At 31.8% G+C, this 16,322-nt stretch overlaps 1 protein-coding gene across 2 annotated transcripts in view; it reads right to left on the bottom strand.

Moving 5' to 3' along the window:
- Positions 1 to 16,322, bottom strand: part of JAK2 (Janus kinase 2) — a 135,192-nt gene that overhangs the window by 53,174 nt on the left and 65,696 nt on the right. For both annotated transcript variants that reach the window (XM_074282849.1, XM_074282850.1), the window contains 3 exons: positions 15,453 to 15,576; positions 11,733 to 11,850; positions 7,443 to 7,588 (listed from right to left, as the gene is read on the bottom strand). In XM_074282849.1, coding sequence (XP_074138950.1) covers positions 7,443 to 7,588; positions 11,733 to 11,850; positions 15,453 to 15,576 — 388 coding nt within the window. The remainder of the gene's footprint in view (positions 1 to 7,442; positions 7,589 to 11,732; positions 11,851 to 15,452; positions 15,577 to 16,322) is intronic.

Raw genomic sequence — 16,322 nt, 5'->3', positions numbered from 1 at the left:
CAACAGAAACATTCACTGTAAAGTTATATGAAAGAAAATGAATGCTTAAAAAGTCATTTAACAATTGGTATAATGAATAACCACCACATTCCTTCTCCTGATAGATATTTATATTGGTTACCAAGGGGTTTACTAAAAGCTACAAAAAGGGAAATGAAGAGTTGATACAAGGGGACTTTGAAAATGTATCTGGATCATGATGCAATAAAAATTTACATTCAACAAAAAGCTAGGGGTAAATAGACAAACAAGTAATTGGAAACTAAATAATCTCATCCTAAAAAATGATTGGATGAAACAGCAAATCATAGACACAATTAATAATTTCACCCAAGAGAATGACAACAATGAGACAACATACCAAAATTTGTGGGATGCAGCCAAAGTGGTAATAAGGGGAAATTTTATACCTTTAGAGGCTTACTTGAATAAAATAGAGAAAGAGAAGGTCAATGAATTGGGCTTGCAACTTAAAAAGCTAGAAAAAGACCAAATTAAAAGCCCCCAAATACTAAACTTGAAATTCTAAAATTAAAAGGAGAAACTGATAAAATTGAAAGTAAAAAACTATTGAATTAATAAATAAAACTAAGAGTTGGTTTTATGAAAAAAAAAAAACAATAAAATAGATAAACCTTTGGTAATCTAATTAGAAAAAGGAAAGAGGAAAATAAAGTCTTAAAAATGAAAAGGGAGAACTTTCCACCAATGAAGAGGAAATTAGAGCAATAATTTGGAGTTACTTTGCTCAACTTTAGGCCAATAAATTTGATAACCTAATGAAATGGATGACTACCTCCAAAGATATAGGCTTCCCAGATTAACAGAGAAGGAAGTAAATTGCTTAAATAGTCCCCATTTTAGAAAAAGAAATACAACAACCTATTAATCAACTCCCTAAGAAAAAAATCCCCAGGACCAGAATGATTTACATGTGAATTCTACCAAACATTTAAAGAACAATTAACTCCAATGTTATATAAACTATTTGAAAAAATAGGGAATGAAGGACTCCTACCAAATTCCTTTTATGACACAGATATGATACTGATACCTAAACCAGGTAGGTTGAAAACAGAGAAAGAAAATTATAGACCAATCTCCCTAATGAATACTGATGCTAAAATTTTAAATAAAATATTAACAAAAAGGTTACAGAAAATCATCCCCAGGATAATATACCATGACCAAGTAAGATTTATAGCAGGTATGCAAGGCTGATTCAATATTAGGAAAACTATTAACATAATTAACTACATCAAAAACCAAATTAACAAAAACCATATGATCATCTCAATAGATGCAGAAAGAACACTTGATAAAATCCAAAATCCATTCCTATTAAAAACACTTGAGAGTATAGGAATAAATGGACTTTTCCTTAAAATAATCAGTAGCATCTATCAAAAACCATCAGTAAGCATCATATGTAATGGGGATAAATCCCAATAAGATCAGGAGTGAAACAAGGTTGCCCACTATCACCATTACTATTCAATATTGTATTAGAATTGCTAGCTTCGGCAATAAGAGTTGAGAAAGAGATAAAAGGAATTAGAGTAGGTAATGAGAAAACCAAATTATCACTTTTTGCAGATGATATGATGGTATACTTAGAGAATCACAGAAATTCTACTAAAAAGCTATTAGAAATAATCCACAACTTTAGCAAAGTTGCAGGATACAAAATAAACCCACATAAATCATCAGCATTCTTATATATCACTAACAAAATCCAACAATTAGAGTTACAAAGAGAAATTCCATTTAAAGTAACTGTCGATAATATAAAATATTTGGGAATCTATCTGCCAAGGGAAAGTCAGGAACTATATGAGCAAAATTACAAAACACTTTCCATACAAATAAAGTCAGATCTAACCAATTGGAAAAATATTAAATGCTCTTGGATAGGTAGAACAAATATAATAAAGATGACAATACTACCTAATCTATTTATTTAGTGCTATACCAACCAGACTCCCAAAAAACTATTTTAATGACCTAGAAAAAATAACAACAAAATTTATCTGGAAGAACAAAATGGTCAAGATTTTCAAGGGAACTAATGGAAGAAAAAGAATCAAATGAAGGTGGCCTAGTTGTACCAGATCTAAAACTGCATCATAAAGCAGCGGTTATCAAAACCATTTGGTATTGGCTAAGAAATAGATTAGCTGATAGTGGAATAAGTTAAGTTCAAAGGACAAAATCTAGTGCTTGACAAACCTAAAGGCCCCAGCTTTTGGGATAAGAATTCACTGTTTGACAAAAACTGCTGGAAAAATTGGAAATTCGTATGGCAGAAACTAGGCATTGATTCACACTTAACACCATATACCAAGATAAAGTCAAAATGGGTTCATGATCTAGGAATAAAGAATGAGATTATAAATAAATTAGAAGAACACAGGATAGTTTACCTCTCAGACCCATGGAAGACCAAAGAAGAATTAGAGATCATTATTGATCACAAGATGGAAAAATTTGATTATATCAAATTGAAAAGCTTTTGTACAAACAAAACTAATGCAGACAAGATTAGAAGGGAAACAATAAACTGGGAAAACATTTTTACAGTCAAAGGTCTTATATATATATAAGACCTTATTTCCAAATATATAGAGAATTGACTCTAATTTATAAGAAATCAAGCCATTCTCCAATTGATAAATGGTCAAAGGATATGAACAGACAATTTTCAGATGAAGAAATTGAAACTATTTCTAACCATATGAAAAGATGCTCCAAGTCATCAATTAATCAGACCCATGGAAGACCAAAGAAGAATTAGAGATCATTATTGATTAAACAAACATATCAAACCATATACAAAAATAAATTTCAAATGGTCAATTTAAGTATAAAAGGTAACCTCATAAAGAAATGAGAGGGTCAAGAAAGAAAGTACCTCTTAAATTGCTAGATAGGGAAAAATTTCATTTGTGACCAAATAAAGAACAGAAAGGACAAAAGATGAAATTGTCAAATTTTATTACATAAAATTTAAAACTTTTTGCACTGACAAAACAAGTATAGTTAAAATTAAGAAGGAAAATAAAACTGGTAAATTATTTTTACACTAATTTTTTCTGATAGATGATTCATTTCTAACACATAAAAAGATCTATTTCAAATTTATAAGAATTGAGTTATTTCTCAGAAGTTACTTCTCAGAAGACCAAATGGTCAAAGGATAGAAAAACATTCAGTTTTCAAAGGAATAAATCAAAGTTATTAACAACCATGTAAAAAGTATTTCAAATCATTAATAATTAGAGAGATACAAATTAAAGTAACAGAATTTTCACCTTATACCTTCAGACTGTAAACAATGATAAAACAAAATGATAATTACTGGAATGGCTTCAGGAAAACAGGCCCACTAATATTGTTGGTGGAAATGTGAATTGATCAACTTTTATCTATATTAGCTCCAAAATAAAATAATATAAACTACAGCATAATTCTTCACTCTCAGAGCAATGCCAATGATTGTAGATGTCAGAAAGTTCCAGCACATCCCCAATTATGTAGTCTCCCCCAATCTATATACCCTCCTCTAGTTATCTTACCCCCCCCCAACTTTCCCTCAAAATCTTCTTCTTCCCCACTCCCTAGTTGGTCACTATGCTGTCAATCTGTTGCTAATGCCCTTGGCTGCTGAATTTATTCATTCTTCCTGCATTTCTGTTGCTAGGGATGTTCAAGGAACAAATAATTTCTTCAGTTCTGGTTTTCTTTCTAAAAATATGTTTCAAATGCTTCTTGGTTACTAACTATCCACTTTTTTTTCTCCCATTTATGGTTACACTTGGATTTGTAGGATAGTTTGTCTTGAGTAGCATCCTGAGCTCCACTGTTCTTCAGAACATATTATTCCACTCCTTCCCACATATTCTGGTGAGTGCCAATCTTGCATTATTCAAATTTCCTTTACTTTGCATTTGAAGATTCTCTTTCATCACTTGCAGAACTTATTGTTTTTGAACAGAATTGGTAAATTTAACATCATGGGAGCTAGCATTTGAAACTTTGCTTTTTTTCCCCCTGGAGGTAATCTCTGAATTCCTTCAATTGATATTTCATACTGTTAATCCAAAAGTTTCAAGCAGTTCTCTTCAATTATTTCTTGCATTATCTTGTTTAAAGTTTTTTGTCCTCTTATGTTCTTGTGAGAACTCTATAATCCTTAGGTTATTCTCCATTTATTTTATCTTTGAAATCAGTTCATTTGGTTGCAATGAGCATATTTTCTTTTAATATTACTGTTTTTTGTTTCACTTCTATACTGTCCATCATATCTACATATGATATTACCAATTTATTGTTCTTTCTTTTGTTTCTTTGGTGTGATTCGCCATCAAAGATTCTAATTTTTCTATTTTGCTCATTGTTTTTGTTGTACAGTATGTAAAATCAGCTCTAATGATGCTCATTTTTTTTTGAACCACTTAGAAACAGCATGGTATGATTCCAAGTTCTCATATTCTATAGGGATTTCTGTCTCAATAAGTATTGGATTATTTTCCTTTGTTTTGCAGTATTTATTCATAGATGCCTGACCTTGTTTACTAAATCTGGAAAGCATATTTCCTTCTGTTTTTAATGTTTTCCTCATTGATTTATCTATTTTTGGTCAAGGTCTTTGAGTTTTCTGGTCTTAAAAATCTTTGTTAATTTGTCTTCCCCCATCCACCCAGATGTCCTTCATTTACTTTCTGATACTTCCCCTTCTGAAGGTGGTTTCCTTTGGAGCTAAATCTTTAAGTATCTTACCATTCTCCCATACTGTTCACCAGCTTAGGTTTCTGCCCCAACTGATTTCTGGGTAGTCAAAACTGGCCCCAGCTATATGTTGCCTTCTTCTTGTCAGACTTGATGGAACACTGCATAATTCCTCCCCCTTCCCTCAACACACATATGAGTATCCTTTCCTGACCCTTGCAACCCAAGCAAACTTTGTAGTTTGTAACAGGAGTCTCCATAGCAATGGAAAGAGAGAAAGAGAGAAAGAGGATCAGGTAAGTGGATTTTGTTGCAAGCTCTTACTCACATTTAGGGTCCTTGGGTCTGCTTGGCCTTGCTGCCAGTAGCACAGGTGGTGAGGGGAGTAGTACTGACTGAATTCAGGGTTAGTAATTCATTAATGGGTTGTTAAGCTAGTTTAAAAAAAAAAACATCTTTTTATGGATTCTGGATATCGTAAATCACAGAGTAAAAACCGCATTTTCTCTGGCACAAAATTTATGTTGTAGAGAGGTTTGAGAGGTCACAAAGAGCAAGGAAAATTTCTAGTCCTCCGACTTATTGTTCATGTATGACCTCTACCTCCACTCCTGAATTTTCTCCACTCCATTCCTTTTTCTCTTTCTAGGTCAATAGTTCTCAGTCATGCTCTCTATTCTTGTCACCTTACAATTCTCTCAAAAATCACATTTGCACTCAGAGACAAATTACTGACAAATGTTTACCCCATTTCTAGAGTAATTGCCTTTTAAAAGATATCAAAACCATAAACTATTAGACAGATTAAGCCCCAGTGGATATTTTTTTTTTTTTAAGAAAAAGAGGATTTCTAACCTTCCCAAACCAAAGATATGCAAAGGCCTAAGAACAAAATGGATATAGAGCAAACTATGAATGTAAAAACATGGTAGAAAGATGCTACTGAAGTGGCAGTTACTAAGTCAAATATTTAAGGAATAAAATTAATTTTATTCAAGTTTGTATATGTCAATTTTTTAAATGCTTTAACAGTTGGCAAATATAACTGGAGTGTCATATTTCAGCTTATTTTGGTCTCTGAACTTGAAAGAAGAAAGTCACAAATAAAAATAAGGTTAGGGTTTCAATAATTATTCATTCATTCATTCACACCTTGGACTTTAGTAAAAAGCTTGCTTCAAAGCGAATTTATATAGACTATATCATATAGGCCATTTAAAATTTCATCTTGAGAAATTCTCTCTTCATATTAATCCTGGCTTGATAGAAAAATGCAGTTGCTCTATTATGAACTGATTAACAACTGTCCACTGAGCACATAAAATTCTCTGAAGCTGGTTTGTTATTTCAATAATCTAATAAAGATTTATTCACTAAAAACTTGCTTCCATTTGAGGTAACACTAATTTCTTTTTTTTAAAATAAGGTTTTGATTTTCATAACATATACATAGTTTTCTTTTTTTTTCTTTTTTTTTTTTTTTTTCTCATAGCTTTTTATTTACAATACATATGCATGCATGGGTAATTTTTCAACACTGCCCATTGCAAAACTTTCTATTCCAAATTTTCCCCTCCTTCCCCCTATCCTTTCCCCTAGATTGCAGGTAGTACAATACATGTTAAATATGTTAAAGTATATGTGTACATATTTATACAGTTATCTTGCTGCACAAGAAAAATTGGATCTCGAAAGAAAGAAAAAACCTGAGAAGGAAAACAAAAATGCAAGCAAACAATAACAGAAAGAGTGAAATACAATGTTGTGTTCCACATTCATTTCCCATAGTCCTCTCTCTGAGTGTAGATGACTCTTTTCATTACTGAACAATTGAAACTGGTATGAATCATCTCATTGCTGAAGACAGCCAAGTCCATCAAAATTGATCATCATATACTCTTGTTGTTGCCATGCATATACATAGTTTTCAACATTCACCCTTGCAAAAAAAAAAACAAAAAAACCTTGTGCTCCAAATTTTTCGCCTATCCTTCCCTATCCCTTCTCCTACACAGCAAGTAATCCAATATATATTAAACATGTACAATTCTTCTATACATATTTCCACAATTATCATGCTGCACAAGAAAAATCAAATCCAAAAGGAAAAAAAAATGAGAAAGAAAACAAATGCAAGCAAACAACAACAACCAAAAAAAAGTGAAAATGCTATGTCGTAATCCACACTTAGTCCCCACAATCCTCTTTCTGGGTGCGGATGACTCTCTCCATCACAAGACCATTGGAAATGGCCTAGAATCACCTTGCTGTTGAAAAGAGTCATGTCCATCAGAATTGATCATCCTATAATCTTCTTGTTGCTGTTAATATTGATTTCTTAAAAGGATATATCAACAGAATTTTGGTCCTCAAGAATAGATTGAATGCCTGCAGTTGGAAAACCAATGTAGTCAAGCGTGGAGGGGCTCACCACCAATTTTCACAGGGTATATAAGTTGGTAAACTGTTTTGATGGTAATTATACTGATTATAGTACAAAGATTTAAAGAACTAAACTAGCTAAGTTTTAAAAAATCATTTAAGATTTTTTCATAATTCCCTAAAGATATCTTATGTTATAAATGTTACTAAAAATTAGTACTGGGTATAGACCTAAATATCATTATGATCTTTTTTAAAAATAGGAAATAAAATATGAAAATTTTTGCTGTTTTTACTTCTATGTGGCACTAAAATGGTTTTTAAAACATTACCTGGTAGAGTTATAGACTGCCAGTGGGGTCTGATCCTTTTCTTTAGCTATTCTCATTATATCTAAGACAGCCATCCCAAGACATTCTTCTTGTGTTTCATGAGTCACAGGTACTTTGATCCATCCATGAACAAAATCATCCCGCCACTGAAAATGAACAAAAAGATAGGGGAAAATGTTTTTTAGTAATTTCAACATCACACTGTTAGCTAAAATACAATGTTCAAAAACATATGTATGTATAAAACAAACAAACAAACAAACAAAAACCAGTACCGGTGCTTTTTAAAAATTTTGCCATAAAGCTCCAGTGTTATGTCTTTGTTTCACTTCAGCAGGAAAAGACCTGATTTTAACTAGGGCTTCATAAAAAGGTACAGACACAGTTTTTTTCAATCCATATACTTGTGATATTGAAATGATATAAATTTACTAAATATTTATTGGGCACCTATTATGTACGAAGCACTATTTTAATTAACAATAGCTAACATTTACACAGAACATTAAGATTTGCTCTTTCCATATGTTTTCTCACTTCATTCTCAAAATCTGTGTTATAACTATGCCAACTCCAGAGAGTTTTTGACTTGTCCAGGACCATAGTCTGCAAATGCCTACAAAGAATATTTGACTTCAGGACTTCCTGATTTCAAATGCTATATTCTTATCCCTTCTACCATGCTGCCTCACAACCAAGGGTACCAAAAAGTAAAATACTCAATCCTTGCTTTCAAAGAACTTACTACTTAATTAGGAAGATAAGATATTTATACTCATTACCCCAAGACAAAGTGCAATACATTGTACAATAATAGTAAACATTTCTTTTCTATTTTAAGGTTCATGTACCTCAGTCCTCAAGATAAATACTATGAGTTAAAAAAGCTACCACCAAATTTCTTTGGGAATGCAAATATGATTTTATTACCTGAGTCAGGAAGAGCAAAGTCAGAGAAAGAAAGTGCCTATTTCCCAAATGAATAATGATTCATAAAATTTAAATAAAATAGCACTATGTGGCATAATCAGGTGGGATTTATACTAAGAATGTAGAAGTGATTCAATAATAGGAAAACCATTAGCTCAGTTGAATATATCAATAATAAGTGATCATCTGAACAAATGCAAAAAAAGCCTTTGAGAAAACACAACAGTTATTACTATTAAAAATATTAGAGGGGGCAGCTAGGTGGCACAGTGGATAGAGCACCAGCCCTGAATTCAGGAGGACCCGAGTTCAAATGTGATCTCAGACACTTAACACTTCCTAGCTGTGTGACCCTGGGCAAGTCACTTAACTTTCCTCCGGGAAAATGGAGGGAGGGAGGGAGGGAGGGAGGGAGGGAGAGAGGGAAGGAGGGAAGGAGGGAGGGAGGGAGGGAGAGAAAGAGAATTTTCAATATAGTTGTATTGGGAATGCTTATAGTTTATTCTCGTTACAGATAATATTTATTCTTGGTTTTAGATAGGTAAGGATTTATTTATCATATTAAGCATATTTTTATGCTTTCTAATATTTCTCTCTCTCAACAAATGCAAAAAAAGCCTTTGAGAAAACACAACAGTTATTACTATTAAAAATATTAGAGAGAGAGGTACTGAGGAAACAAAACTATCACTTTTTACAGATGATACTATGGTATACTTAAGAGAACCCCAGAAAAATCAAACAAAAAACTACTGAAACAACGAATAACTTTAGCAAAGTTTTTTCAGGACATAAAATAAATCCATATATATCATTGTCACATATATAACTAATAAAATTCATCAAGTAAAGACAGTAAGAGAAATTTCTTTGAAAACAACTGTTTAAATAACTGTGTACAGTCTAATTGTCATGATAAATCCAGGGACTCAATAAAACAATAACAAAATATTTTTAACAATAAAGATGTAAACAGGTGGAGAAATATTCATTGCTCACAGGGAGATCCAAACAATATAATAAAAATGACAACTCTATCTAAACTTACTTATTCAATGCCATACCCAATCAAACTATTAAAAAAAATTTATATGCAGAAAAAAAATTACAAAAGTTATCTGGAAGAACAAAAGGTCAAGACTATCAAGGTAATCAATGAAAAAATTTGTGAAGGAAGGCAACTTAGCAATACAGACTTCAAACTATTACAAAGCAGTAATCATCAAAACAATCTGGTATTGGTTAAGAAATAGAGTGGTAGATCAGTGGACTAGAAGAGATACAAAATACACAATAATAAATAACCATAGCAATCTAGTGTTTGATAAACTCAAAGATCCAAACTTTGGAGAAAAGAATTTATCATTTGACAAAAATTGCTGGGAATAACTGGAGAGCAGTTTGGCAGAAATAAGGCACAAGGCAACATCAAAGTGATAGCTCACTTAAAAAAAGACATTAGGACAGACAGCAAAGGATACTACTTGGGGCAATGAATACAGTATTGGGATTTTATAAGGAAAACTCATCTCCCTGAACTAAAATCTAGCCTCATACATTTATCCTGAACAACTCACTTAACTCTATTTACCTCAATTTCTTCATCTATAAATTGAGCTGGAGAAGAAAATGGCAAAGCACACCAATATCTTTACCAAGAAAATCTCAAATGGAATCAGGAGAGTTTGGATGTAACTGAAGATGACTGATCAACAACAGACAACAAAAAGGTTAAATGATTTTGTCACTTTTTGTTCCTTTTTCTAATCATCTTCTCTCCAGAGAAATTCATACACCAAATAAAAATGCTAAATGTTTTCAGGTCAAGAAAATAAAACACCTGGAAATGCTAGTTTATTTAACTTTAACAATGAATAACTTTAGCAAAGTTTTTTCAGGACATAAATCCATATATATCATTGTCATATATATAACTAATAAAATTCATCAAGTAAAGACAGTAAGAGAAATGCACATACATATAATTTTTTTCTTTTCCTAAGTAACTTTTAAAAATTTCATCTTTTCCTTATGCTTTGCTTTATACATTCAGTCATTTTCAGTTGTGTCCAACTGAGATTTTGAAATTAATGTTTTAGAGCTTTGTGTAATTTACCCTTGTGTAATCAAAAAAACACAAACGTCTTAGGTCTTAATAATAAGTTATTTAATGAGGACTTTTATAAGTCCTGTGACATGTATTTTTCATAGTGAACAATGTTAGCAGCTTAAAATTTCAATTTTTAATCTAACAAGAAAATTTAAGCCATGGTCACAAAAATCATATAATAAAATTCAAATGGGAGGGAACAAGGAATAAATATCAGATATTTTCTACAGCCAGAAAAAAGAAAAAGACTGGAAAGTTTATTATTTGTCAATGGCCATTTTCTTGCTAAGTCACCATGCACATATTGACTTGAAAAAGTCAAGCAGAATTATGTATTCAGAACAGATTAGGTTATTTGTTGCTATGACTTTCTTCACTCTCCAAGTTTGGTTTCCTAAGGAAAAACTGAAAATGCCTCTGAAACAATTGAAAATGTATTTGTTTTTAATGTACTCTGAGGGCAATACCATACAATGAAAAACTCTCCAGTCTTTCAGTTATTCAAAAATGTTAGTTAGCCTTTTACTGATTCCATTAAGATAGCTTAGCTTGGGGTACTTACTGCATGTCTTGGCCACTGATGCAATCTGAAGATGATTGGATTATCTTATTTCATTTATATAGCAATAAACTTTGGAAGGGGAGGGTCATAAACACTACCAAAAAGCCAGGAAATACAAATGGGGCTATTCAAAGACTCTCTATGGAATTCTCATGATGAAGTTACAATGACATGTTAAATTTCAGTTTTTCTCCCAAATTGAACTAGCACTTACATGGCCTTTCACAAATTTTCACACAATTCATATTTTTATATTTTTTTCATATTTTACTATCTATCCTTTAAAATGCCTGACATCTGTAAGGAATTATAAGGTAGAAAAACAAAACTCCTAAAATTTTTCATTGTCTTATTTCTAACCATTTGGAAGATAACTATGTGAATACTCTACATATAACATATGGGATTCTTCTTAAAAATCTCCAAAATATTCTTATAAGAGAAGTGGGGTAAAAAAGGGAAAGAAATCGGGAAATTCAATGAGTCTTAACAGACCACGTGAAAATATATTCTATTATCTACAGTCTTAAGATAAAAAATATAACCATCAATGTGCTACTCTGCCCTTGCTAATTAAGGTAGGTGCCAATTTTGCTTCTGCATGAAGTTGGCTATGATTAAAGAACATACAAAAGAAAAAAGTTTATCAAATTATAAAAAACACAAATACAAGGCGGGGGAAACATACCTGGGCAAAAAGGTAAGACATGACAAAGTCATCAAGAAGAGGGGCCTCTGTACCTCGAGATATTCCATACCGATATGTTCTATTACCTCCATTACAATACCAATGAGGAAAGTAAAACCTAGGAAAAAGATAATTGGTATCAGTGAGTTCATTTTCAACTAATACAAAAACAACTCATATCAATTCTTTTTTTTTTTTTTAATGGCTCCATCAACAACCATCACAAGTGAATTTGAATTATATATTGTGAATAATAGATATATAGATTCTGTAAATAATATAGATTCTAATATAGATAATAAGAATACATTTTCATTATGAATAATATTCATTTAATCAGAGGTTTTAAAGCTGTATCTTTTAAGAAGATGTCTGGGAAGAAAGATAAATGAGAAAATATCAATCTACTCGGAAAACCTGATGAACATTTATGAGCATGAGTATTACTAACCCTGTCTTTTTAACCAGATTCAGCAGTACTGACAAAATGAAGAAGGCACTTTAAAGATAATGACTCACCCCACAATCATTCCATTATTCCTTCACTAGCTGCCTTTTCACTACAAAATATGAAGCAGTAAAGCCAAATCTATTTAGTAATCTAAAAATTCAAACAATACAATCTAGAAATAAAAATTATTCTTTTGAGACATAAAAGATCTTCCTTAGAGAACAAACCCCTATTACTAATAAAAGTAACTAAACATATATTCCCTATTTATTACTTTAATCTAGGCTTGAAAGGATCATAAGATCCAAATATCTAAACCTTTAAGGAAGCAACATAGAAGTCCTAAGAGAGTGGTGTAAAAAAACAAAATATCTTAATGCCTTTTGGTTAGATTTCTATTGGATTGTGTTTATGGAAGATCCTGAGGATATTTGTTGCAAATATGTATTTGACTAATGACATAGGAGTAATGCTAGGTCTTGAATAAATTTAGAATTGGAAAAGAACTTAGAGATTATCTAATTCAACCCACTCATTTTACAGGTGAAGAAACTGAGGGAGGAGAGGTGTGTATAAAAGAGAGGGAAGAATTAACAGAAAAGTACTGAGAACTTCCACTCTTGTCTGTACTGTTGCCTCATGTCTAAAAGACAATGCTTCCTTATTTCCTCCTCTCAAAATCCTTTTCCTTCAGGATTTAGCTCAGGAGTCATCATCTCTTCTCTATAATCTTCTTTCTTGATACTAGCTCTTGAATATCCTTCCCACTGCTTAGTGCTCTCTTTGTGGCTTGAGAGAGAAGAACTAGAAGCAATGAGTGCAAGCAAATTTAAGTTGAATACAAGGAGAAAAGTCCCTAAGAATTAACCATGCAAAAGTGGAGCAGACTGCCGAGAAAGGTAGTATATCAGCTTCCCCCTCAAGCAAAGATTGGATGCCCAGTTCTCTGGTATTTGTAGATGGTATTCTTTAGCAGGTGTAGCTCATTGCAATATAGCGATAAAAATGGACATTCCAAGTCACCTAGTACAATTACCTCATTTTATTTTTGAGGAAACTAAATAGCCAAGAGAGAATTTATGCTCTGATTTGATGACTCCTCAAATTAGCTAGTATTACATTTATTTACATGTTGTATTTCTCTAGTAGAATAGTAGCTCCTTAAGGAGACCTCTTTTCCATACTTGCATGCTCAGTACACTGTACACAATAGCCAATTCAGTTACTGAACTGAATTGAAAGAACAAAAAGGCAATGGAATAAAGACACACTTCATTTAAGGCTGAACCCAGAAGACAGTTACCATATATGAGACCTTAGGTAACAATTTCTCTGGGCTTGTTTCCAATTGTAAAATGAGAAAGTTGGCCTACATGTCATCTGAAGTCCCATCCAATTTTAAATCTATGATAGTCTAATCCTAAATTCTGATTTTTAAAAAACTAATGCCACTATTATTGTCATAAGTTGTTCTTAAACATGGTAGGTTAACATTTTGTAAATTTTTTAAAAATGATGAGCTAATTTATTCAAAGAATAACATAAAAATATGTTTGCTAAAGAAGCTGCAGAATTCTCATTTTACACCATTAATGCTTTTGGAATTAATGGTGTATTAATACTTCTGGAATTAGAAAGCTTATTTTACAGATAAGAAAACTGAGGCAAACATGGTTAAGTGACTTGTTCAGGCCACACAGCTAATTAATTAATATTTGAAGCCAGATTGGAGCTCGGAAAGATGAGTCTATTTACTGTGTTACCCAGCTCAGCAATAATAAAATGTTTATATTCCACTAAGTAAAAATGCCAAAATGAAAGTTTTTCACAATTGTTATCATACTGAAATTTAATTTTAAAAACCTACTTTTGAAATTGTCTCCCTTTTTTTGATTAAAAACAAACAATATCAATAACATCAAGAAAAATACAAACTTACTTAATAATGCTGATTTATAAACAGTATAAGTCACAGAAGTTTCAAAACACAAACCTAAGTTATCTTATATATTGGTACATTTGCTGAACATGAGTGTATATTGAATGAAGAATGTACAATTATATATGTATGTACATATTTGTGTTTACAAACATATACATGCTTCATTCATTCAGTAATTATCTACTTACTACTAGATTTACAAAGATAAATGATAGTCACTGCTTTACTAAATATGATAAAGAAAAGTATAGGTACAAAATAATTTCCATGGGAAAAGCAGGAGCAATTGGTCGAATAAGGAAGGTAGGGATTGATCCTCTTAGATAAAATGAATTTCAGGAATGAGGGATGGAGAAGGAAGAAAAGCATCCTCTAAAAAGGCATAGAAACTTTTTGACCTCTCATCTGATAGCTGACATGCCTGACTCCCTCCTCCCTGCTAGATACTCTCTAGTTTATTATGTTTCCCCTGATAGAATATAAGCTACACAAGTGCCAGAGCTGTTTTTTTGTCTTTGTGTCCCTAGGACCTAGAGAAATTCCTGGATATGTGGTAAGTACTGATCGAATGATGTTGATTGATTACATGCCTGTACTCCCATTCCTCAGTAGAATGTAATGTAGATGAAGTCAGCAACTCTCTTTTATAAAAATCTGAATCCACAGCTCCTAGCTCCTAATGGGTGCATAATGGGCATAAATAAATGTTTGTTGAATTCAACTGACATACCTACAAGACATCCAGTGGAGTGGTCCATTAGGCAGTTATTGATATGGGTCTATAAAATGAAAGAAACTAGCCGAACAGTCAGATCTAGGAGTTGTAGATATGTGATGTCCAATTTCATTGAGATGCAATAAATGTAAAGTTAAATCTGATTCACTAAGATATACTGAATCCTACTTGAATTTCAAATAAGTATTTGCAAAAGCCCATCATATTTCCTCATGAATTACTGATAAAAAATTACTTGTTGAACTTTATTTTAGAATTCAAAGGACTTGTTTTTATGAAAAATGTTCTTTATCCTGTGAACTTTCAGCATTGTTAAGTGTCATCACCAAGTTGTGTTTCCACAAATATAGTCAGAAATGATGAACTTTCAGTCACCTCCAAAATGTAATTAGCCATAAAATTTGATTCCTAGAGCATTTTGATTAAACAACTCTTTACTCTTTTACATAAAGGAAATTTGTTCTGATTTCTTCTCTGTTGATTTAGTACCTTAATTTTTGTAATTAGTTTGAAAATCTGTCATCCCCACTCCCCTTTCCATTTCTCCTTATCATCATATTAAGCATTTCACTAATTTATTTGGAAAAGTACCTTATTCGGTAGAGTACATTGTATCTGGTTGCCTCATCCACATGGAAGACATGGTTGGGAGGATACCAGATCCTCTCACTTTCACTCATTAAAGCAAACATATTATGATAGACAGGGGTGATACCTAGAAAAACAGAAAAATCCTGAGAGTAATTGTTCAACATAAATATGAAACAAAAAGTATATATGTTTTAAGCTTCTAATTAGCAGATATGTAAGATATGCACTCACTAAAAGTACCTGAAAAACCAAATATACATCCTTCAGCATGATAGTTTAGTAACAACTCAAAATTGTCCCAAACACATTAGTTTTCTGCATTCTACTGAATAGAAGAAAGCACAGGAATGGGAAGCTAAGTTTAACTGTGGTTGCATTTAAAATTAGATAAAGCAATGGTCAGGTATCTGATTTTTCTTCTTCTCAGGTAATAATTGTTTTTGATACATAATGAAAAATTCTAGGAAGAAGGATATATTGCTCTAATACATAACAGATAAGAACACATACTTTTACGAATGATTAAAGCACTACTAAATTTAATATGACAATATGCCATGTCATAATACAACAAAAACATGAATTATATGGTTTTACTTTATTAAGATTAAACACAATCCATTTAACATATTCAGGAATGATAGTTATTTTTAATTCTTTTTAATTCTGTATTGATATAACAGATTCAAGGATAATTACTTCATAAAATGTAAATATGAAATTACAGAATTATAATCAAGGCAGATATGACTAGCATAGATTTAAAAATAAAGTTTAAATATTGTACAGAAAAACCATTTCTGCTAATCATCGATGTAAATTTACACTGCTTTGTATGTAGGTGGTGAAATTAACTTAAATATATATCGT

The sequence above is a fragment of the Sminthopsis crassicaudata genome, chromosome 1, assembly GCF_048593235.1.
Source record: "Sminthopsis crassicaudata isolate SCR6 chromosome 1, ASM4859323v1, whole genome shotgun sequence".
In the NCBI taxonomy this organism is placed as follows: Eukaryota; Metazoa; Chordata; class Mammalia; order Dasyuromorphia; family Dasyuridae; genus Sminthopsis; species Sminthopsis crassicaudata.
This window is presented reverse-complemented; position numbering and strand designations above follow the sequence as displayed.